The following is a 22,979-nucleotide window of genomic DNA, read 5'->3' on the forward strand; positions in this document are numbered from 1 at the left end:
GTGCAGAACTAATTTACCAGTCTCCGCCTGACCAATCAGGGCGTATGTTTGTTGCATGTTGGATTTTTTTTTCTTTAATAGGTCCATGGGATTACCACTTCGATTTATAATAAGGAAGATGGAAATAACCGCATTCTGCTACTCAGATGAACTTCAAACCGTACTTTCCTTGTTGCCGTTTAGTTCAAAACTGCGTGCTGCATATGGCATTAACAAGAACCTGAGCGGATGAACTATTAATCAGACACGGTCAGTAGATAAAAGTCAACCTATGTATCTGTGTATCTGTATGTGTAGCTGTGTAGCTGTATATCCGTGTATTTGTGTGTCTTTGTATCTATGTATCTGTATATCTGTGGGTCGTATCTGTATCTCTATATATCTGTGTATCTATGTACCTGTGTATGTATCTATGTGCTTGGCCACCTGTATGTCTCTGTCGTGTCTATTGTGTATTACTAGTTTTATTCCACTGGTGAATTGTACAGGGCAGCTTTTACGGTGGTGATGATGATATTTCAAATATTCAGCAAACCTTTTGCGTTCCTTTTTGAAGCAACGTTCTAAAGTAATGTTAAAAATAAACATAAAAGGGTTAATTTGTTTTCACCTGATTTTTGCTCCAGATAGCATGCAGAAAAATGAACAGATGACAATGTGCCTTTGCTTGTAAACCCCTATACCATGGTTTGTTATTTGACATGCAGTATGTTTAGGGTATATATTATGTTTTATTAAGAATGAATGAGAACAATTGGTCGTTTCCAACTGCAGTATGCACACATGAGTTGAATTTACTTTGAAAGGAAAATTTGATCTTGAGGGCAATGAGATTAGCTACTTAAGCCTTTCTGTCTTGCTGCTGAGAGTATTGATATTACCAGCCCATATGCGAACTAACTTAACAAAAGGATCTGAACTTGGCATTAGTCTCATGGAGGAATAACGGTGGGCCCACCCATGTCCTTTAGTCTGTTGTTCATCCACTTTCCCTTTTCTCAGTGGCAGCATGTGCTGTCGGTGGACTCAGTCGTTAAATAGCCTCAGTTAATTTAGTTATATCATCACCAGATTTAGCAGTACGGAACATATCGTTACTTAATTTGTGTTATTGTTATTTCATTCCGACATCTTCCGACATGACAAATTCTATTCCAAGCCTAGTTAAAAACAAAAAAAAAGAGTATTGTTCCCAGAAGGTTTTATTTTGGCCCCTACATGTCCATACATGCTTGTGGACGCTACCTCCGTGCTGTCACTCATGTGTTATTTAATAGGCAACAGTGGGCAACTAATGATCTGGAACACTGGGCCGCTCATGGAGCTGGACTCTCTGGGCTGCCTATCAGATGACGTCCTGATGAGGAAGAAGACTTTGAAGGAGCAGTAGTAGAACAGTGTCCTAGCTGTGGAAGCACTTTCACCTAGGGCTGGGCGCAGGGGCGGCCCCAGCACATTTGGCGCTCTAGGCGAGCTTCACTCCTGGCGCTCCCCCCCCCTCCGCAAAAAAAATAAAAATAAAAAATAAAATAAAAAAATAAAAAATAAAAAATAAAAAATAGTTTGTTAATTCCCCACGAAAACTGAATTGGAACCTTGAAAAACTGTTTTGCCCTGTAACTGCATTTCTTTCACATAAACACAACAACGATCGCAACGATGAACAAACATTAATTCAAGAATAAAATCCACGGAGGAAAAAATTGCGCCCCGAATGGCTTTTGCCTCTTCATTTTCTTGATTTCGTTCTTGATTCTCGATTCTTGAAAACACTCTAACCAAATGCCTTATAGTACTAGCATGTTCTGACGAAACCAAGGAGGTAGGTTCCCCTTCTGTTTTCGAATTTTGGCTAATTTTACCCTAATGTTAGTTTTTTTTTTTTTAATGTCAAAATATTGGTTGGGGATATAGAAGGGGCGCAAAAATATGCGCCAGGAGGGAAAAAAATTATAATTATTATTATTATTATTTTTTTTTTTTTTTCAGGCGCATCATTTTGCGCTCCCCCTCTAGATGGCGCTCTAGGCGGCCGCCTAACCCGCCTGTAGGGAAGGCCGCCCCTGGCTGGGCGTTATTGCAAAAAATATTATCACGATTATTTTTTCGATATTAATCACGATATATAATATAAAAAAATATATATATATATCTTTTAACCCTTTCTCTTATTGTGTGTGTGTGTGTGTGTGTGTGTGTGTGTGTGTGTGTGTGTGTGTGTGTGTGTGTGTGTGTGTGTGTGTGTGTGTGTGTGTGTGTGTGTGTGTGTGTGTGTGTGTGTGTGTGTGTGTGTGCGTGCTTAGGCATTAACAGCAAAACTGCGATCAGATTATTTTGTTTATTTCTGCCGCATTGGCAGTCGGGTAAATCCATATCAGAAATGTTTTCTTTTTTTTTTAAATTTTACAAATTTTATTTTATTTTTTTCATATCGAGGATTTATGTCTAATGCTTATCGTCGTAATCGACTCGAGATTTATCGCGATTAATAATCGTAATCGAGTTATCTCCCAGCCCTACTTTAACCTGATCATTTCCCCCAGCCTTGCGTGCTTGTGAAGCACAAGGAAATTAATTGCGGAAGAATAAACTATTACTTCTTGTTTCATCTCCATTTTGACCATTAACTGTTTAACACCATTCACCTTGTTGGCACACAGTGTCCTCCTCATCTCTCATTCCAGGTCTTGGGTTGGAAGACGGGTCTTCTTGACATATCACTCATTCTCAGTTCTCCTGGTCGGGCAGGCTTGGTGAGGATTCTCTGGCCCTGCAGGGTAACATGGCGTTGACACCAATTTCAGACCATTTGCCCCCAGCTCTGTTGGAAGCCTGTGTGGTCCTAGGAGCCTCGCACGACAGGCTGAAGGAGCTCTACCAGGTAGCCATGCAGTAGACTCACTCCGTCCTCCGACCTAATCAGTCATTCAGTCAGGCAGACTCTTTATTCCGTGTTTGTGTGACATACATGACATCATGGGTCCCAACTAATAGAGAAAACAAATTTAAGAAATTGTAAGTAAAATATGATGTCACAAATACAATTATAATGAGAGGACTTCCATTTAATTCATTTCCATTTATATCCACTCTTTAGTCGAGACCACTGGGCAAGGATTGTAATGGGACTCCAGAGCTCTCCCTGCTGGAGCCGGAGGTACTACACATTGTGGCGCCTCTGCTCTTAAGCAACAGCCCTGCTCAGTGTGAGGCGGTGAGTTCACAAGGGCGACGCAGACGCCCATTCAACATGAAGAAGAAAGAACGTCCACCATCAGCAGCAGCAGCGTCCTCTTGCTCAGGTCTGGCTTCATGCATGATCTTTCTATCACTCTTAGATCTTGCCTGATTGCTGTTGCCAGAACTAGTTTATTTTTGCTTTGCTCTTGTTGCTGATTGCTGTGATTGCTCTTTTCGCGGTACTGTTTACTGTAGTGAATTGGTGTTTTATGCTCTGCAATGTATTTTATACTCTAATCATCTTAGAGCGAATAGTTAAACTCATGTTTAATTGCACTTCTCCAACTGGCTTTTTTCCTAATCCTAGCTGAGGATGCTTGTTGGACCTTAATCCTCCTGCTATAACATTAATGACTGGTGTTGCTTTCTTTGTATCTGTGTTTTAGTCCAGGGTATTCCTGGTGAGAGAAGGAACAACACAAGTGGAGACATCAGCGTTCCTAAAGATATTGACCTGAAGGCTCTGCCTCATCTCTGTTTTCCTGGTGTTTACACATACACACAAATACACATATGCACACGCACAGTCTTGACACACTGGTATATGCATTGATATACCAAACTCATTTTAATATGCTTATTGTCTATTCATTGATTTAGACGGGCTTCAAGTAACCAATGAGCTGAAAGAAGAGCGATTCCACTTCCTGGTGTTCACTGATGTGTTTGGCAACCGGTCCCATGGAGTGGTGATGCAGTATTACAGACTCATAATGGTACCTAAGAACACTCCCCTTTCACAAAACCCTTGGTAAAAAATAAAGTATCCTATATTGTGTTGTGTGCTTCTGTTTGAACAGGAAGGGACTCCTATCTACCAGAACGGTCATGGCTCCTTTCACTCCACCAGACTTTACTCTGCCTATGGTTTCTGTGTGATATCCAAGTACCCTTACTACTCTGCGCTGAAGGACTGTATGTCGTGGTAGGGCACCACATCTACCACCACATCAATGCTAGTCCAGAGAAGTGGACGAGACCCTCACATGGTGGCGAGAGTCTTCCCAACATTACACAAAACGGAGGGCTACCAAAGCCTTCGTCGAAATTTTCAGGGCTGTGATTAATATACTGAGTAACAGCAAACAAGAGCAAAGAGGAAAAAAAGGCCATTAAAAAAAAAGTGTGTGTGTGTGTGTGTGTGTGTGTGTGTGTGTGTGTGTGTGTGTGTGTGTGTGTGTGTGTGTGTGTGTGTGTGTGTGTGTGTGTGTGTGTGTGTGTGTGTGTGTGTGTGTGTGTGTGTGTGTGTGTCCAGCCTCCTAGTCCAGCTGAGGACCTGTCGTTTGTCCGATATGGAGGAGAGGGTGAAGGAGTTCACTGCCAGGCTAGCTCTGGTTCCCGTCCCACCGCCCGGGCAGCTACATGTGGTGAGGCTTTGGGTGGGTGCATGTCTGTACCATGCAATGAGATGCATCGTATGTGAATGGGTTCCCTGGTGTTTAATGGGATCTGTTGTTTGGTGTCCCGTCTCTGTTTGACTACGTTGAGTCTAGCCCACCTCAGGCGGTCCATTCCATCACAGAACCCAGGCTGTGGTCTGCATGGCAGTCTGAGCTCAAGGCGTCTTGAGCTCAGTGTTGGGCTCGCAACAACATCAAGAGATGATTTGGTTGCTAAGCAGTTTGAGTGCAGTGTACGTTGTTAAGTTCACACTTTATCTGAGGAAGTTTGTAACAATCAAGTGATTGTTTGTAACAATCAATTGTTGAGTAGCGCCAAAAGAACGTTTTACAAAACATTTCTTTGGATATCATATAACTATAAATTAGGGCTGTCAAGCGATTAAAAATATTTAATCACATTATTGTCAATAGTTAATTGCGATCTGTTCAATGCACCATGAAAGGCGTTTTTAATACTTTTATCAACTTGGTAGTGTGCAAAGTATGCTAGATTTATGCAGGTCGTTCCACCATCGCCGTGCCAATACAGTCTTCCCTCAAGAGCTCAGCCCGGAGGACCAGCTACCAGCTGACAGTGCTGTTATGAAGTCCACGTTCAAGAAAGCCTTGTTTGGCCTCACATTTAACTATTTTGTCATGGCCCTACAGTCGTTTGGCTAGGTAACGCTTGGGTTATGGCGTTTAGAGACACTCTTATTTTGAAATCACTCGCTCGTCTTCCATTGAAGCGGCGTAGCCGGGGGTTAGTTTTGCATAAAGCTGAGGGAATTAGCGGGGAGCAGCCTTGTCCTAGGTTATAGATACTTTAGTCTCAACTATCCTGGGATGTGTGAATAATGGGTTAGGGAGAGGGAGGGACGGGGGGAGATTCTCTAGTGGGATGCAGGCTGGTTATTCCTTTAACCCAGATCAATGAAGCAGACTCTATGTTATTGGTTAAGTGGAGCTTCCCTTTATTGAGAGTCGGGGCGATTTAAAGAGGAATTACGTTAAATGCAGGACAAGCATTTATTGTCTCAGAGACTGAACATAATGAAGGCGTGTCTTTTCCAATTCGTCTAGTCCGCAGTAGTTTGTGTCATGTGATTGGCTCCTGCTCTTGCTGGTTGCCGTCCGACAACAAGGCATTGCTCCGCCGCGCTGCCCGTCTCTCAATCCATGAATGTCCAGTACCAGTACATGTGTTAATGCGTCAAAATAAATTTGGGTTAACAGCGTTATTATGGCGTTTATCGCCAAGCCCAACTATAAACGTAATGTAAGGTGCCTTTCAAAAAGGGAATCTCAAATGCCTTTTGTTTAATTTTAAGGCTGTCTGTTATGTTTACAGGCTGCATGCCTGTGCAGAAGTTCTCTAACAATAACCACCAACTGTGTGTTCTCCAGATGTTCTCCCTGCCTCCTCTCAACATAGTTCTACCGGCCAGAGAAGATGAGGACTGCCCCCCCGTAGACCTAGACCTCCAGATATCACTGCTCTGCTTCAGACCCCAGCAGCTCCTTCAGGTTCACTCACTCACTCACTCACTCACTCACTCACTCACTCACTCACTCACTCACTCACTCACTCACTCACTCACTCACTCACTCACTCACTCACTCACTCTTAATTGGCTACATTCACAGTTTTTAAGTCAAAGAGGGCAGTGATTAATTTAAATCTGCAAAAAGTATATGGTGTTTGGGGGGGGGGTTGTTCTCTCTGGCACCATGCATTGCTCATTTTCTTTATTTTCTGGCAAAGAAATATTGTGACCTTTTTGGGCCATCACCATTTTGCACCCCTTTATATACTCGCACACACCTCAAACTGAGTCTATTAACTGCACTTTACTGAAGCGGATCTCCTTGCCTCCGTCTAGGTGCTGTCCTCTCTCCTCCAGGAACAGAGGGTCGTGTTGTTTTCTGCTGATTGGGCCCAACTCACTCTGGTGGCCGAGAGTCTACTGCTGTTTCTAAAGGTCGGCTGATGTTCCAATCATAGTCCCCTTGTAAAGTCACGCACTAGAAATAGCTGTGCACTGGCCTTCATGAACGGGACAGTTTACTCAGCTTTTTACATGCTTGTGTGTTTCCCTCTTCTCATAAGGCTGATGGAAGCCTTATGAGCCTTTTGTATTTTTGGCAGTGTTGATTTCTGTAAGTGATTGGATTGGTATAGTGATCTGTTTTCAATGACTCCTGTGTGCAATGTCACTTCAAGTTTTGTGTTTTTTATACAGCTTCATTATTAGGTAATGAGCTGTACTTAACAGCTGCCATTTGACATCAACATCTTTGTTCTCAGATCCATGTTATGAGCAAAAGTAACGACATTGAAAAGCCTGGAATGATTTATTTAGTAATTTGTTTGGATTGATCAATGAGTCTCTACCTTCCGGCCATGTATTTGCCTGTCTTGCAGCCCATGTCATGGCAGCATCCCTATGTTCCTGTCCTGGCCAGTGGGATGCTGGACTTCCTCATGGCTCCTACTGCCTTCCTTATGGGCTGTCACAGCAGCCATTATAAAGACGTCGCTGCTGTGAGTACATACTAGCCACTGTGCAGGTTGTAGAACATGGCAAGCGGTCGATATCTGAGAGTTAAGCTTTACAGACACCTATAGTATCATGCCAGCGTGGGTGCCGCATTTCACAAACAACATTGCTCATGACCATGCTCCTACATGATGACCAGACTAAAATATGTCACAAATGGGTCGTAGCCAAGTGGATAAGAGGCCCTGCTCCTTCCTACATTCAATTCACCCCAGTATATGACAAAGAAGCTCAATTCTGATGGTTGATTCGCAGCCTAGAGCCGTCAAAAATGAACCTTGGTGCGATTTTGCATATCAGAAATACATGTTGTAATTAACTGCTACATTTAATTGTAAAATTAGGGTATTTAAAATGCACACTCAAAATAGCAGCACGACATATTGGTATCACAAATGCGCAAATAGTTGTTGCACAGGGAAAATCATGACATTCTTTCTATTGCACTCAGTAAATGGAAATACCATTTGTGGCCTTTCCATTTACTATGTCTTTATAGAAGGCTACCATTTGAAAATAGGCCGTTTTTTTTTACTTTTAATGACTAAGAATCCTAACCAATGTGGGTCTAGCTATAACCTTTTATGAACTTGCAGGATGAAAAGTTTGGTTTCGCTTAAACTATTGATTTTATCTCAAATTGATAAATAATCCTGAAACATTTTCTCACTGTACTTTTAATGATTAAAAAAACATTAAATGATTACAATGGAGAATGGTGGGCGTGGCCTTCCCTACTTCATGTGGTGCAGGAAACGGATGACTTGATCCTCATCCACATCGATGCGGGTACTGTATCCAGGTCTCAATGTGACACCGTTGGTCTGCCAGAGATCCCCATTGCTGCGGCAGACTGCTTCACGCAAAGGTTCGGATTTGTTTGTAGTCGATAATAACAGGGCAGTTGTGTGGACCATGGTTTGCTGGTCCGATGGCTGCCATTACGAAAGGCAGATCAGTGCGTCTTTGTGTTTCTACAGGTGTATGTCCCTGCAGCTGCACTTCCAGCTGTTTCAGTGCCAGCGATCCAGCTGCTCAGACATCAATGAGCAGAGGGGACAGAAGAGGGCGTGGCAGAGAAGCCTCAACATGGACATCCAAAAGATCATGCTGGAACTCATGGTCAACATTTTCAGGTCTGGTGGTATCTGGGGAAATAATCAGTCATTGACCTAGTGTCAGCCATGAGAATAGGTTGTGGTGGTTCTTGTACTGTGGAAAAAGGCAGGTCAAGCCCATTTTATATGTATAGCCCATGTTCACAGTTGCAGTCTGAAGTTACAGGCCATATATTCATGCCCCCCCTAAATCTAGCCCCCGACAGGGCAAGAAACAAGTCTCTTTAGAAATATTTTGAGGGAACGCAGAGGGAGCAATCCCTCCTTCCAGTGATGGATTGGAGTGCAATGGCTGCCATCATTGACATACATTGTAGGATTACAAGCAAACATTAAAAATAATTATTATTAATAACAGTAAATTAGTATTGTCAATGCTGATGGCTGGTGAGCAAGCTAGCCGTCAGAGGTTGGGAGGCGTCAAGTCTCGATCACAGCAAGACACTAAAACAGACAGCATTATGGTTACAGGGGGCAGGCTGGACAATGAACACGTAGCCTACAGTGGCGATTTCTCTAAGACTGCAAGGGAAGCTCAGCTTCCCCTAAATTTCGAACATTAAATTGTCAAATATGTATTGTTGTGTTAACATTTCATTGACTACAAATTCGTTAAAATACGTTCATGTCGAAGACGAGTTCGATAAGAATCTTATCCAAGACTGACTCGATTTTGTTAACTTCTCATACATTCCCGTAATGTCAATGCATTAGACCGTATAAGCCGAGCGTCCATTCACTTCAATGAGACTGCATGGAACAGTTTTTTTCATTGCCTCGAAACTCGACGGTCATTGGATAAATGCCCAGATTTGTCCCGCCCCCAGACGCTCAGCGTCTCTGGGGGTGGATGGAGCAGTGGGCTGGCCTGTGCTAGCCTGGACGCTGGGCTTCCGCGTTATGATTGGAGGATCAGTCGAAAGTCTGAATCACTTTTTGATTGACAGCTATTTTGAGATATACACAGTCACTTCACTATCTGAGTTCAGTCCCATCGCGGATTTTGCAAGTAAAGTCTCATGACAAACTGCAACACATTTCTTGGTATTTGCTTGGCGAAATTGCTTCCATTATTAATTTCTTACACTGTGAATAAAACACATTTATTGTATTTCCTTGTTTCAGTTTAACATACTTTCCGCATTTCCTTGTTCCGAGATTAATATCGTTTCGTTAGTTCGTTCATTTATACTGTTGGCTAGGTCGGAGTGAACTAGCCAGCTAGCATTTTCTTGAAAAGGAACGGAGGGCCGAATTGAGGTATAAATAAATTGACAACTATTTTGATGTAGGCCAAAAATGAGCTTCCCCTCTTTAAAAGACCAGCAGCCGCCACTGGTAGCCTAGTACCTAATCTAATCTAGTACCTATCGGAAGTAAGGGTAGGCAGGGACACTCCTCTGAGCCAAATGAGGGAAGAGAGAGGTAGGTTTTAATTTTAGATTTCAGATTCCCTGATACAGGTGGCAGACTGTTCCACAGATAGGAAGGTGGTCATGTTAAAATCTGACCTGGCATTAATTGGAATCCACTAGACTGAGTATTGTGTTTACATTATAGATAATATTTTTGAGTAGAAGAGTGTCTCTATATCCGTTGCGAATAAAAATTGATTTAAGCAATGTTAATAAGATGAATGAATGCAGTTCTTGTTATACTTGTTGCATGTTGATCAAAAGAAAGCATAGGGTTGAAAAAGACACCAATAATTTTGATACAGGAATTTTGGGAGATGGCATAGCCCTCAAAAACACTGACCTCTCCAAATATTGTTTGTTGTTGCTCACGCCTTGTGCTAGGCTGCAAGTCATTTTGAGGCATCCATCTATTAATTGCAGTCAGAAAATAATCAACCTTCTGGATCTGGGAGGAGTGGATTTAGCAAATTGGAATGTTGATTTGAGTGTAATAATTTTGTAGCTGTCATAGATTTCAAGGAGCAGTCGACCCAGTGCCAACCCTTGGGGTCGTCCGAAGCTTAGGTTGCATTTTTCTACATTAGTCTTCACAGAGAAAAAAAATGCATTCTATTGGTGAGAGAAACAAGAGAAGAGCCGAGGATTTGATGCCATCATAGGGTTCAAGACGATCAAGAAGAATTCTTTGGTCAATTGTGTCAAACGTGCCTTTGAGGTCAGGCAGCACCCGTGGGCTTGCATTGCGCTTCCCATAGTAAGGATAGATTATTTACCTCTCTAGTCACAGCAATTACAGTGGAATGGAAAGTAGACTGTGACAAGTAGACCGTGACAAGTTCATGATAATGGGCATAGCAGGACCAACTGTTTCATTCAGGGAGATTGTGCTGGGCTGCAGAAAGTGCTGAGCTCCTTGCTTGTACGAGGTCCAAGCTGAAGAGATGGAAGAAGCATCAATTCCTTTCAAATTTATTTGATTTGGTGTATTATAGAAGTATTCTAAGAAGTTGCTTGCAGGGAGGGAAGATCCCTCTTTCGGAGGTCGTCTTTGTGCGATTGCCTTTATTGAACCATGGCGTTAGTCTGGCTTCAGATAAGTGATGAATTCATCATTGAGACTATCCAGGGAGCCCCTGCAGGCAGAGAGCAGAGCAGGGGACATGGGTTACTTATCTGCCATGGCTTTAGAAGTTAAAGGTGGGATACCCCGGCAGCTAAAAGTAGCCCTGCCGGCGTCCCGGGATACCAAGATACCACCACCTGGAAAGAGAGAACGAGTAGTCCGATAAAGCTGCGTTAGATCAGACCAAGTCGGAAGATTTCATGAACAGATCCAGGGCCATATTTTAACGTTCTAAAACGCAAATTAGAAGCGCGAATCGGAAGTAGCTTTGTAGGCGGGTCTATGCCGCTGTTGCTATTATACTGGCAGATAAATGACTCTTGCGCCCGACGCAAATGTAAAAAGGGTTGCCCTGAAGTAGCCTAATTACCCGTAGGTGTGGTTTGGGCGTAACGTGCAATAAACCAGTGAGAGTGACATCTCCCATCCCCTTTAAGAGCCATGAGCGTATTTGAACCTGACGAGTTGATATTTTGACAGCGCATTGGCGGTCTCCGATGAGACAGATGCATGACCACATGAATTTCAAACTTTAAATTGCTCAGTTTATGGCCAAATAATATGGCCGAATTTCACGCATGGATTAGCGTTTCTTCTACAACTTTTGAAATACTGAGTCGTCATGTAAATTTCGGCAAAGAAAACTTAACACATATATGATATGCGGTCCTGTGGCCGCAACTGTGGGTCTATTTAATGATATGCGGCAATACATTAACAAACATCGTTTCTTACCAGTATTGCATACATTATTGTTATTGACTTGTGTTCCTAATATGCATGTGTCCACCTGTTAATGTACATTACCAGTGACTGTACATTAAGTGTTAAGTTTGCGTGAGTTTAAACAGATGGACGCACACATGCACGCCTGCATTCATTCATTCTTTTTAACACTCACTAGCGGTAAAACGATGTTTCCTCACGATCAAATATCTAATCAATCCTAAAAGTTATGGGCTTGTACACAATGTCTGTCATGAAAATATGTGTTTGCTGTACGGTGTTTGTAGATGCATTGATTTAAATATAACTTATTAACGCTGTATCAGCTGTTTCACAGATGATTTAACCAAAGTTATAATTTACCCTAAAAGGAGATTTTGTTTTGGAAGGCTGGGATATAGCCTACTTTGCTTGAGTTTATTATTGTTGTTATTAATATTTTAATGCATGGCATAACCTACTACCGTTTTCATTCATGCAGCCCCTATGGAAAAAAAATGTTTCCACATCATCATCATCATCATAATATTTCAACTAGGCAAATCGTTTGCATGTTTGTGCTGTGTATAGCCTAGTGGTGTGTAAGCTTATGTTGCAGTTCCGACCTGCCATGGTACGTCAAAATAGCAACACCAATCGCGCTATCCGCTATTGCACTTAGACCAGGTATTTGTCGGTCAGATGCGCAACTGCTTTATCGGTCTGTAAGATAGCACCATGTATCATTTGCGCCGGAACACTCGCAGGTTTGCTGTGGGGGAAAATCGCCTTTGCGCTGGGTGCAAACTATACATGCGTCGGTGTAGAAAGTCAAGTGCGCTGGATGCAAGATGGGGCCCCCATTGTCTTTCCACCATTGTTGGCAGGGTGATGGACTAACAGTGAAGCCAGCATGTCTGTGATGGACAGAAAGCCTGTGCGAGAGAATCAGCAAACGCTGATTATCAAGATTATTCACATGAATGTTAAAAAATTCCATTCAAAGATCGGTTGCCAATTTCAAGAATTCATTCACAAAAAGTGAATTGAGACCCAGTGGGTGGTAATCTAAACAGAATTCATCTGTAATGGTTTTTGTTTGTTTGATTGGAAGGAGGAGCAGAAGGCAAGCACCTGTACGAATGTTTAGTTATTAACTTGTAATTGGAGGAGTAGCAATGACACTTTAGCAAATTGGCGCTTTGACCGGTATTATAACGTGGAGGAGCCTCACCCAGGCCCCGGTCTAAACTATATAATGCCAGCCAACGGTTTAGGGATATTAATCCACTATAACGCTAACCCTGACAGGTAGAGGGCCAGACATGATCAAGCGGTATTTTAATTATTTTTTTTATACATGCCTGGTTGTATGAATGTTTTATTAAATCTTTTTATTTATAAGAGATTTACCTCATTCCTTATCAAAGCTAAGTCTTTCATCATAAATTGTGTAAGTCTATTAAACAACTGTTTCAATGTTATGTGTTACCTCCAGGGACGTGAGCAGCCATCTGAACTTTGAACACAGAGTGTTTAACAGTGAAGAGTTCCTCAAGACCCGAGAGACGCCTGAAATGCTTTTCTACAAAATGGTGAACTATTAGTTCTCTTTCGCGCTCGCTCTCTCACATTCTCTCATATTTTTATATTATTTGTGGTTACCCGGCTCCGTGAGTGTCCTGTCTTCCGCCTAATTAACACATGGAGACACCTGGAGAGGTGTGGTGGGGAGGAACGGCCTCCCTGATCTAAACCCGAGCGGTCGTTTGTTATTGGACTTCTGTGCTAGTCATGGATTATCCCTTACGAACACCATGTTCGAACATAAGGGTGCTCATAAGTGTACCTGGTACCAGATTACCCTAGGCCGAAGATCGATGATCAATTTTGTGATCGTGTCATCTGATCTGAGGCCGCATGTTTTGGACACTCTGGTTAATAGAGGGGCGGAACTGTCAACCGACCACCATCTGGTGGAAGTTAGCAAAATGCATCTTAAACCTGCCTCACCCGAGGGTCAGGGCGCTTTCCTCCTCCTACTGCTCAGGTGTTTCCCATTAATGTGGTTTACTTATTTATTTTTGTATTTGCTCGAAGGAATCATTTCAAATATATCATGCCAAAAAATGGGGGTCCAGGCAAACACGGTTATATTTGGGGTTGCATTGTATGGATGCGTTCTTGCAATGGTAAGTGTAACTGGAACTGTTGACTGACTGCTTTCAAATCTAAATGTAAAAAGGGCAAGATGTATCATGCATTTAGTCAGAGCCAAACCTCATGTGGAAAACTCCATGTTGAGACCTCCATGCCCCTACCCACTTCATTGACCACTTGTTGTTCTGTGCCATAGGTTTTGGAGACCCACGTATTTCATTTTTTTCTGAAAGATCGCCTTAACAGAAAGATGGACTCTTTTGCTCGCATGGAGCTCCACACACGCTCAGAGATGCAGAAGTCAGTAATACGCTCAACTTTCTCCTCATAAGCTCTCCACTCACCAAAGCTGAAGTGTACAGCACAAACGGAGGCTAATTGTCTTCAGACCTGAGGGGTATTAAACCCCAGACCACTCACTTACCATGTCCACCATCAAGGATCAAAAGCGGCAGGCAAGGTTGAATAAATACGCTCCACCCCAATACTACGTGCTGCGCTCCGCAAGGCGCTCTGGTGTGTTGAGGCAGAAACACTAGACTCTTCGCATATCTTTAGCTAGCACTGAAATGAAATGAATTGGAAAAAAAAGAGTGCTAATTATCTTTCTGATGTAAAACTCTAAATAAATATTAAGTCAAATTCTCATTCCTGGACAGTTTTTTTTTTTTTTTTTTTTTTTTTTTTTAATACCTCACACATTCAGTATAATGGTATTGAATGTATACTGTGGAATTTAGCTTCTTCAACACATACTGTATGGCTTTGTAGGTTGAAGTGCATGGTGGTGAACCCTCGCAGGCCCACCATGCAGGAGATCCAGGCCCGCAGGACCGGCTGCCACCCTGAAGCCATGCTTAACAAGAGGCTCGGCATGAGCCTTCCAAACCTGGGGGACCACCCACAGGTCACTCGCCAGACACAGACCTCCCTCACTAAGATCCTTATATATGACCCCAGTAAGACACAAACACACACACACTCTCTCACTCTCTCTCTCATACTCACTCGCTCACTCAAACACCATGTTTGGCAGTGCTTTCTTTAATAATTCGCAATGCATAATCTTTTTACAACAATAACGTTGTTTGCCCCAGTTGGTTTCAAAATGCTGCAGCTGAGGAAAGATGTATTTTCATGTCAAGTGTGACGGTCTTATTTTATAATCTGCTTGTTTGAATGGTGTATGAAAAAAAAAAAAAGTACCAAGACATGTTCACTTGTCTTCCCTTCCCTATTTCCCCATCCTTTCGGCTCTTTGAACATTTCATTGTCTTCCCCTGCTCTCTTCACCCCTTTCAACTCATTCCCCCATCTCATTGCCTTCCTCTCCCCGACTCTCTCTTCCCCTAGTTTTGCAGAGTCCTCTGAAATGCATGAGGGTCTTTAAGCTGCCAGAGCTCCCTGCCTCCCTGTCACTCCTCTCCATCCAGAGGTTCTACAATGAGTTGATCCTGCAGCTTGGCAAGGCCATCTTCTGTGTCCCGCCCGAGAACTCTGCACTGCTGGCCAGGTACACGACCTACCTGCAGTTGGTCTTAGTATTTGTGTATCTTGTGTATCTATTTGTATGTCTGTATTTGTTCCCATGTTATACCAGTCAAAATAAATGGTGAACTAAAACCAACAGTACTTGTGTCTGTGCAGGTTCTGTTACCTACGTGGTCTCATCAACACCTTGTGTTCCCGCCGCCTGGAGGCTCTGAGGGACTTCCAGAACCTGTATAAGACGGACACGTCCCTCTTCCCCACCCAGCTGGTGGCCTGGCTGGTGGACTCGCTACTCCTGGAGGAGAGGCAGCTGGCCGAGCGCCGGCCCGAGCTCAAGAGACTTTTCCTCAAGGTCTTATGGAAACACCTACCCTCACTATTTAGACATCATATTAATCATCATCAGGATAATAATATGGTTGAGTTACATTGCATTCACTTCTTAAACTGTATTTGACTTTGTCCTGGTTCTGTTATACTGTATTTTGAAAGCTTTTGTTTATTGATGATTATAAAATAATATTTTTTCACATTCTTCAGTGAATTGTAAAATCAGTTCTTCAGTAATTATTTTGGGTTACATTTTTGTTGTACTGTCCCCTACTGAACGTAATATATTCCTATTGTCATTTACCACTTATTTAAAGTGCAACACTTGGCTGTAATGGCGGTTATGATGCCAGCTTATGTGATGAGTTCTCTGTTTCCTCTCGTCAGGTGAAGACCGACAACGAGCGAGTTTCCATCCAGCCTGACGACCACGTCAAGAAGTTTGAGCTCCCAAGGTGCCGCCTGGCGCGGGAGGCCTTTGTGCGCTGCGTCCAGGAGTCTGGAATAGTGAAGGACGGGCCCACCATCCAACGTCTGTTTGACGCTCTCACTGACCACGGTAACCAGCAGATGTGATGCCGGCGTACGTGTGCACGGGTCTGGGTGGTGGGTGTGTTTGGTGCCAAGCCTGTATGTGTGTGTGTGTGTGTAGGGAGATGAAGGTGGTGTGATTCACATGTAAATGAAAGGAATGTATGACAGCCTCTAACCCTAGCCCCCCACATGGCAAGAACAAGCTCTTAATTAGCAAGGAAGAAATGTTGAGAAGGAACGCAGAGTGTGGGATCCATCCTTCCAGGGTTGGTTAAGAGTGCAAAGGGTGCCATAGTTGACATGCATAAAAGTAATGCAAGCAAACATTTCTTAATCATTAAGGACATTTATTGTTGTCTATAGTGATGGGGTGCTAGCTAGTGTGCAAGCTGGCCTTCAGGGGAATCCAGGCATCTAGTCGCAGTCACCGTAACACATGATGGTTAGATAGGGCAGGGTGGACGGGGCCAATCTAGTACCTATCAGCAGCAGGGGTAGGCCAGGGCCGGCCAACCAAGCTGCCACCAAACAAATAGTAAAGAGATAGGTCTTCAGATTGGATTCACATTTCTCAGCAGGGACAACTTCTCTGAATACAGGTGGCAGACTGTTCCATAGTTAGGGCGCTCAATAGGAGAAAACTCTTTCATGCTAATTTAATTTTCATCTTTGGCATCAAAGAAGCCAGCTCCCAAAGACCGGAGGGGCTGAGAAGGACAATAAGGAACACTAAGGTCCTCCAGGTAGGATGGTAAATGTGTGAATAAGTCGACCAAGGATTATTTAGGAGTGTTTTGGTCTATTTTTGAGATAAGATCTAAACCAGGGAAGAGCTGAATCTTTTATACGACAGTGTTTGAGACGGGGAACAGGTGTCCAGACCAAAGAGTCCAATCAGACTGCCAGGTGAAGCTGCTTAAATCAGCCACTATCCACACACACTCCCACTTACTCCCAACACCAGATTATGGGTGGCTTCACAGAGAGACCAGAATAGCTTTTGGTTAGGCCACCCTCCCCAAGCACGAAAAGGCCTCTTTTTGTCTGTTAACATATTCTGAGTACTGGCCCGGTTGGCGGTAAACAATGGCTGAAAATAAGGAATCAGGAATGTTTTTTGTTTGTTTAAGAGGAACTGAGTAGCAGTAGGGAAGCCCCTGAACATTTTTTGTTTCAGATGTTGGTTTAATGTTAGGCGTAGGTCTGGTTTTAACAAGGTTTCACATCGGCCCCGGATATCTATCTTACTTTCAACAATCATATCCTTGACCAGGGGCGCTTTAGATGAAAGAGATCTGATGTCAAGAATCCTATTTTGAGCTATTCCGATTTACAAATGGTGTTCGGTTACCACTCAGCTCTGAGGACGGGGAATACAAAGAAACTGAGATTTCTGCAGAGAATGCTCTGTGCCCTGCCACGTCGCTGCCGTGGTAAATCATGGTGGTTCCTCAGTGCTAGCATTATGTGCTACATCCCCCTGGCTAACTAGCTTAATTAACCTATCCAGTGTTCTAGAATCTGCAACGATGGTTAGTATGTTTATTTATTTATTTGTTTATTAAGCAGGGACAATGCACAGCTCATAAGCAGTACCAGAGTTAGCTATAAGCTAATTTTCATCTGTAGTGTTACGGCTGCCGTCTAATGTGCATTTGATGTTCAATGATTCTGTATGCAAATCCAGCTGGGTGATTCCCTTCCGATGATTGGTCCCCTCCCTACTTCCTGGATCCCATCGAAGCTACCAATCGGGAGTCTCCAATCAAGCGAGCTTTTGCCCTTCTGCTCCACGGGAGGTTTCTGTCCTCCCTGAGCTCGCCTTAGGACACCTGCGTTACCGTTTGACAGGTGTACCGCCCCAGTCAAACGGTAACGCAGGTGTCCTAAGGTGAGTTCAGGGAGGACAGAAACCTCCCGTGGAGCAGAAGGGCAAAAGCTTGCTCATAAAACCAGTCAGGTTTTCACAGTGCATTTCCATGCTTGCCTAAACTGAAAGCATGTTAATGTGTTAGGGATGGCTGGGTTGGGACTGCCGATGCTGTTTTCAGAATAAAGGTCTCTGGTGGTGAATGGCTTTACTGGGTTTACATGGACGATTGTTAACAGTTTACATGGATGACTCAGTTAGCAGATGCTTTTATCCAAATGGATTTAAGTGGATGCCGATGTCTTTAAAGTGCAATTGAACACCTGTTTCAGCTCGAATTCAAACACTTGGAAGGACGGGGCTGTGTTATTCCCATGAATACGACCAATGCCAACTTTCGCACGCACGCATGCACGCACGCATGCACGCACGCACTGTGGTGTACTATAATCTACCAAGAAGCTGAACCCTCTCATGCACAGACATCAAAATTAACAGGCACACACAAACACACACACACCTATAAAAAAGGCACTCATACAGAAGTAACCATCAAATCATTGATGACTAATCAATGATTGAATAAACTGAAGTTGAAATTGTTCCAGTATTGAGCGAGGAATGCTGCAACCGTAATCATTGAACAAGCTGCACTGAAATCCTTCGGGGCGTTCCATACTTCCATACTTCCATACGATCTATTTGTTCTTGTTTCCAACCAAGACTTGCCCAAGGAGTAGTCTTGCAAGAGGGAAAATGTGGCAGGAAGAGTGTTGGAAATGTGGGTGGGAGCTGGGGCGAGGAGAGTTTGAAGTGATGGACTTCAGAAAGTGTGTTATCTTAAGGAATGATTGGGTGATTGGGTGAAAGACACCATAACAAAAACTAGGTACAAGCGAAATGAAGATAAAAAATGTACCTTATCTGTAGAGATCTTTTCCATAATGTCAGAATATATGACGTGACTTCGAAGAGCAGACTCAAAGGCACTTTACTTTACCTTTTTTAAAAAAAAAAACGTTACCTGCGTTTGTAGCCGAGTTGAATGTTCACAAAAATTTGATTTTACTCCTGTTTTCCAAATTGTGTGTGCGTGTGCGTGTGCGCGTGCTTTCTAGTCGATGAGAAGCAGGTGGACCCCACCCTCTTCAAGGATGTCTACACCTTCTGGAAGGAGGCTGAGGCGCAGGACGTGGACCTGCCCCCCGAGGTCGTGGACCGCCTGGACAATAACGAGTGTGTCTACAAGTTGTCGTCCTGCGTCAAGACCTCCCATGGGGTTGGGAAGATCGCCATGACCCAGAAACGCCTCTTCTTGCTCCAGGAAGGACGACCGGGGCTCTGGGAAATAACCAGGTTCAGAGACATAACGGTGACAGAAACCACACATGCTCATGTCTTTGTCTTGGGGTGGTTGCTGTCGTCGTTGTTTGTCATCTGGCATTGACTTCATTTTCTTTGATGCGTTGTGTTGCGTGGCGCTGAGTCCCTCCTGACTTGTCCCTCCCATGGCAGGAGGTGAAGATCTCGTCGTCACCCTTCCTCCTGCTGCGCGTCCCCTCCCTGTGCATCAGGACGGCATGCAGGGCCGAGGGCTTTGAGGCCAACCTGAAGACGGAGACGGGCCTCTGGGACCTGGTGATCAGAGAGATGTGGGCGGGCCGCAGGATGGCCGATCAGCATAAGGTGCTCCTCCACGGTCACGCTATGTCCTGCCCATCGCCCAAGCTAGTCACTCTATTGGACCGCTGAACTCAACTCGGATTACTAGATGACTAGTACTACTAGGTTTACTAGATAAGCCTGCATGGGCTAATCCAACAGGAGTATATGTGTGTGTGAACAAAATGCATTTCACTTACATTATAACATCATTATCTGAATTGTTTAACGTTAATCATTTCAATGTATTTTCCTTATTGTATTATGTAAGTGAATAAAAAAAATATTTTGCTGGTTGGTTATTCCAATCCCTTACTGCACACACCCACCTGTGTGTTCTGCCTGCAGGACCCCCAGTACATGGCCCAGGCCCTGACCAACATGCTGCTAATGGATGCTGTGGCAGGTTGTCTGCACAGCCAGAGGTCAATCGGCTCTGCCTCCAAACTGGCCTACTTCGACAGGATCAAGCATGAAGGTGTGACTTCCGTTTCACCTGAAGGGTCCTGGGGGGATGTAGGCAAGGGGGCAGTGTAGACATGCACTGTTTTATCTATCTGTTTACTATGCGGTAATGTGTGATGTAAGGACACAAACTGAAATCAAACTGACTCAGAAACAAAAGGAGTATAGTATAGAAGAATACTGTAAGGTTACATTGTGTTTTAGTGTTATTGCAGGGGCTGTGTTTGGGCCCACAGATGCTACTTTTTCTGAATGAAAATGTCTCCTCTCTCTTTTGGATTTGTTTCTGAATTATGGCTTTCATATGTTTGTTTGTATTTGTTGTGTTCATTCACGTACCAGTGCCCATGATGGTGCCTGAGGCCACGTCTCAGACTCTGAAACACAAGATCAACCCTTCACAGGACCTGGCTGAACCCCAGACTGTGCATGTTCTGCTGTACACACCGGGTCAGACTCCACTCTCCGAAATAAATAGACACACCAATTTCGAATGGACTTTTACACAACGTTTTTTTAAACAAGGATTCTCTCTCTCTCTCTCTCTCTCTCTCACTGTCACTGTCACTGTCACTGTCACTGTCTCTGTGTGTGTGCAGGCCAGCTGAGCTGCAGCGACACAGAGGAAGGCGGGAATCCCAAGCTGTGGGTGGCACTGAGCGGGGGCCGCGTGGTGGTGTTCGACGCAGCCAGCTGGTCCATGCTGCAGGACTGCATCCAGGTCGGGAACGCTCAGCTGGTAAGAACCCCTTTGGGCTGATGTAATGCTGAGGCTGCTTGTTTAACGAGAATAACTGCTGCTGAATCGTTCAAAAGGACAAGATGGTGGCATCTTGTTATGCAAACATGCACATGCTGACTCTGGTTTTGCTTCTTGGCAAGGTTCTTAGAAAGATAGTAAAGAAGTTTTGTAGTTTCAGAGAGTATATATGTATATATTAATAACCACTGACATGACATATTATATTAAATAGCATTACCTTACGTGGCCCACCATACATGTACATACCTTGTACATTGACCTTTTGCTCATCAAAGTCTCCATACGAATCAGGTCGATCCGAGCATGAGTTGGAGTAGATGTTCCATCTAGGAATAGTATTTTTAAGGCACAACGACTTTTATTTTTATTTGAATTGCCTTTAAGCGTATTCCACCCTGTCTTTACTTTCTGTTTACCGTGCTGTGTGTAGAACTGTATGCTGGGAGTTGGACAGGACCAGGTGTGGATTGGCTCTCAGGACTCTGTGATCTACATCGTCGACCCACGCAGCATGGCTTGTAACAAGCAGCTCACAGAGCACAGGCACGAAGTCACCGGCTTCGCCGTCTACAAGTAAACCCACGCATGTATTAATTCAGACATGCATGTATTAATTTAAATGACGATGAAGATATAGAACAAAATCGTACATTTATAAGTTTAAATGTTAAAAGGGGCCCTAGTAACCACTAGTGGATTTTGATTAGCTATAACAAGCAGTTCAGTTACGCTGTGTGTGGATGATGGCTGAGCCAGGCAAATTGGACTCTGTGGCTGGAGAAGGGTCTATTTGCACACTACACGACACACTTACTTTAATACAGGAAACGCATCCATCCCTTTATGTCACACACCCCTTCACTACATGACACACCCACTTTACTACACAACATGCCCACTTTACTACACGTCACACCCACTTTACTACACGTCACACCCACTTTACTACATGACGCACCACTTCACTCCATGACGCACCGCTTCACTCCATGACACACCCCTTCACTCCATGACACACCGCTTCACTCCATTAAACACCCCTTCACTCCATGACACACCCCTTCACTACATGACACACCCCTTCACTCCATGACACACCGCTTCAATCCATTAAACACCCCTTCACTCCATGACACACCCCTTCACTTCATGACACACCCCTTCACTCCATGACACACCCACTTTAATACATGACACACCCACTTTAATACATGACACACCCACTTTACTAAATGACACACCCACTTTACTACATGACACACCCACTTTACTACATGACACACCCACTTTACTACATGACACACCCACTTTACTACGTGACACACCCACTTTACTACGTGACACACCCACTTTACTACGTGACACACCCACTTTACTATGTGACACACCCACTTTACTACGTGACACACCCAATTTACTACGTGACACACCCCTTCATTACATGACACACCCCTTCACTCCATGACACACCCCTTCACTCCATGACACACCGCTTCAATCCATTAAACACCCCTTCACTCCATGACACACCCCTTCACTCCATGACACACCCCTTCACTCCATGACACACCCACTTTACTCCATGACACACCCACTTTACTACATGACACACCCACTTTACTACATGACACACCCACTTTACTACGTGACACACCCACTTTACTACGTGACACACCCACTTTACTACGTGACACACCCACTTTACTACGTGACACACCCACTTTACTACGTGACACACCCACTTTACTACGTGACACACCCACTTCACTACGTGACACACCCACTTTACTACATGACACACCCAATTTACTATGTGACACACCCAATTTACTACGTGACACACCCCTTCATTACATGACACACCCCTTCACTACATGACGCACCCCCTTTACTACATGACACACCCCTTCACTACATGACACACCACCTCACTACATTATACGCCCCCTTTACTCCATGACACACCCACTTTACTCCATGACACACCTACTTTACTACATGACACTTCCCCTTCTCTACACGACACACACCCTTCACTACACTACACCCCCCCTTTCCTACATGACTCACTATGGCAATTTTTACTGTCAAATATATAAAGCATGCAGATGGGAAAGTCAAGCACGCTGGGAGCACATTGAGCACAGGTGGAAAGAG

The 22,979-nt window shown here is 43.9% G+C and overlaps 1 protein-coding gene across 4 annotated transcripts in view; it reads left to right on the top strand.

Annotated features, from left to right (window-relative positions):
• Positions 1–40: 40 nt before the first annotated feature.
• Positions 41–22,979, top strand: part of LOC130391462 (DENN domain-containing protein 3-like) — a 25,698-nt gene continuing 2,759 nt past the window's right edge. Inside the window, exons 1-24 of one of the 4 annotated variants that reach the window (XM_056601611.1) lie at positions 41–249; positions 2,749–2,881; positions 3,098–3,302; positions 3,627–3,725; positions 3,841–3,956; positions 4,041–4,165; positions 4,496–4,607; positions 6,030–6,149; positions 6,506–6,604; positions 7,048–7,167; positions 7,936–8,051; positions 8,164–8,319; positions 13,046–13,142; positions 13,904–14,007; positions 14,479–14,666; positions 15,061–15,220; positions 15,355–15,550; positions 15,916–16,087; positions 19,051–19,304; positions 19,448–19,618; positions 19,943–20,072; positions 20,402–20,509; positions 20,659–20,798; positions 21,253–21,395. In XM_056601611.1, the coding sequence (XP_056457586.1) occupies positions 2,783–2,881; positions 3,098–3,302; positions 3,627–3,725; positions 3,841–3,956; positions 4,041–4,165; positions 4,496–4,607; positions 6,030–6,149; positions 6,506–6,604; positions 7,048–7,167; positions 7,936–8,051; positions 8,164–8,319; positions 13,046–13,142; positions 13,904–14,007; positions 14,479–14,666; positions 15,061–15,220; positions 15,355–15,550; positions 15,916–16,087; positions 19,051–19,304; positions 19,448–19,618; positions 19,943–20,072; positions 20,402–20,509; positions 20,659–20,798; positions 21,253–21,395 (3,230 nt within the window). In that variant the 5' untranslated portion in view covers positions 41–249; positions 2,749–2,782. Of the gene's footprint in view, positions 250–2,731; positions 2,882–3,097; positions 3,303–3,626; positions 3,726–3,840; positions 3,957–4,040; positions 4,166–4,495; positions 4,620–6,029; positions 6,150–6,505; positions 6,605–7,047; positions 7,168–7,935; positions 8,052–8,163; positions 8,320–13,045; positions 13,143–13,903; positions 14,008–14,478; positions 14,667–15,060; positions 15,221–15,354; positions 15,551–15,915; positions 16,088–19,050; positions 19,305–19,447; positions 19,619–19,942; positions 20,073–20,401; positions 20,510–20,658; positions 20,799–21,252; positions 21,396–22,979 lie in introns of all 4 variants that reach the window. The other 3 variants (XM_056601609.1, XM_056601610.1, XM_056601612.1) reach the window with 3 other exon arrangements.

This window comes from Gadus chalcogrammus, chromosome 11, assembly GCF_026213295.1.
Source record: "Gadus chalcogrammus isolate NIFS_2021 chromosome 11, NIFS_Gcha_1.0, whole genome shotgun sequence".
Lineage (NCBI taxonomy): Eukaryota > Metazoa > Chordata > Actinopteri > Gadiformes > Gadidae > Gadus > Gadus chalcogrammus.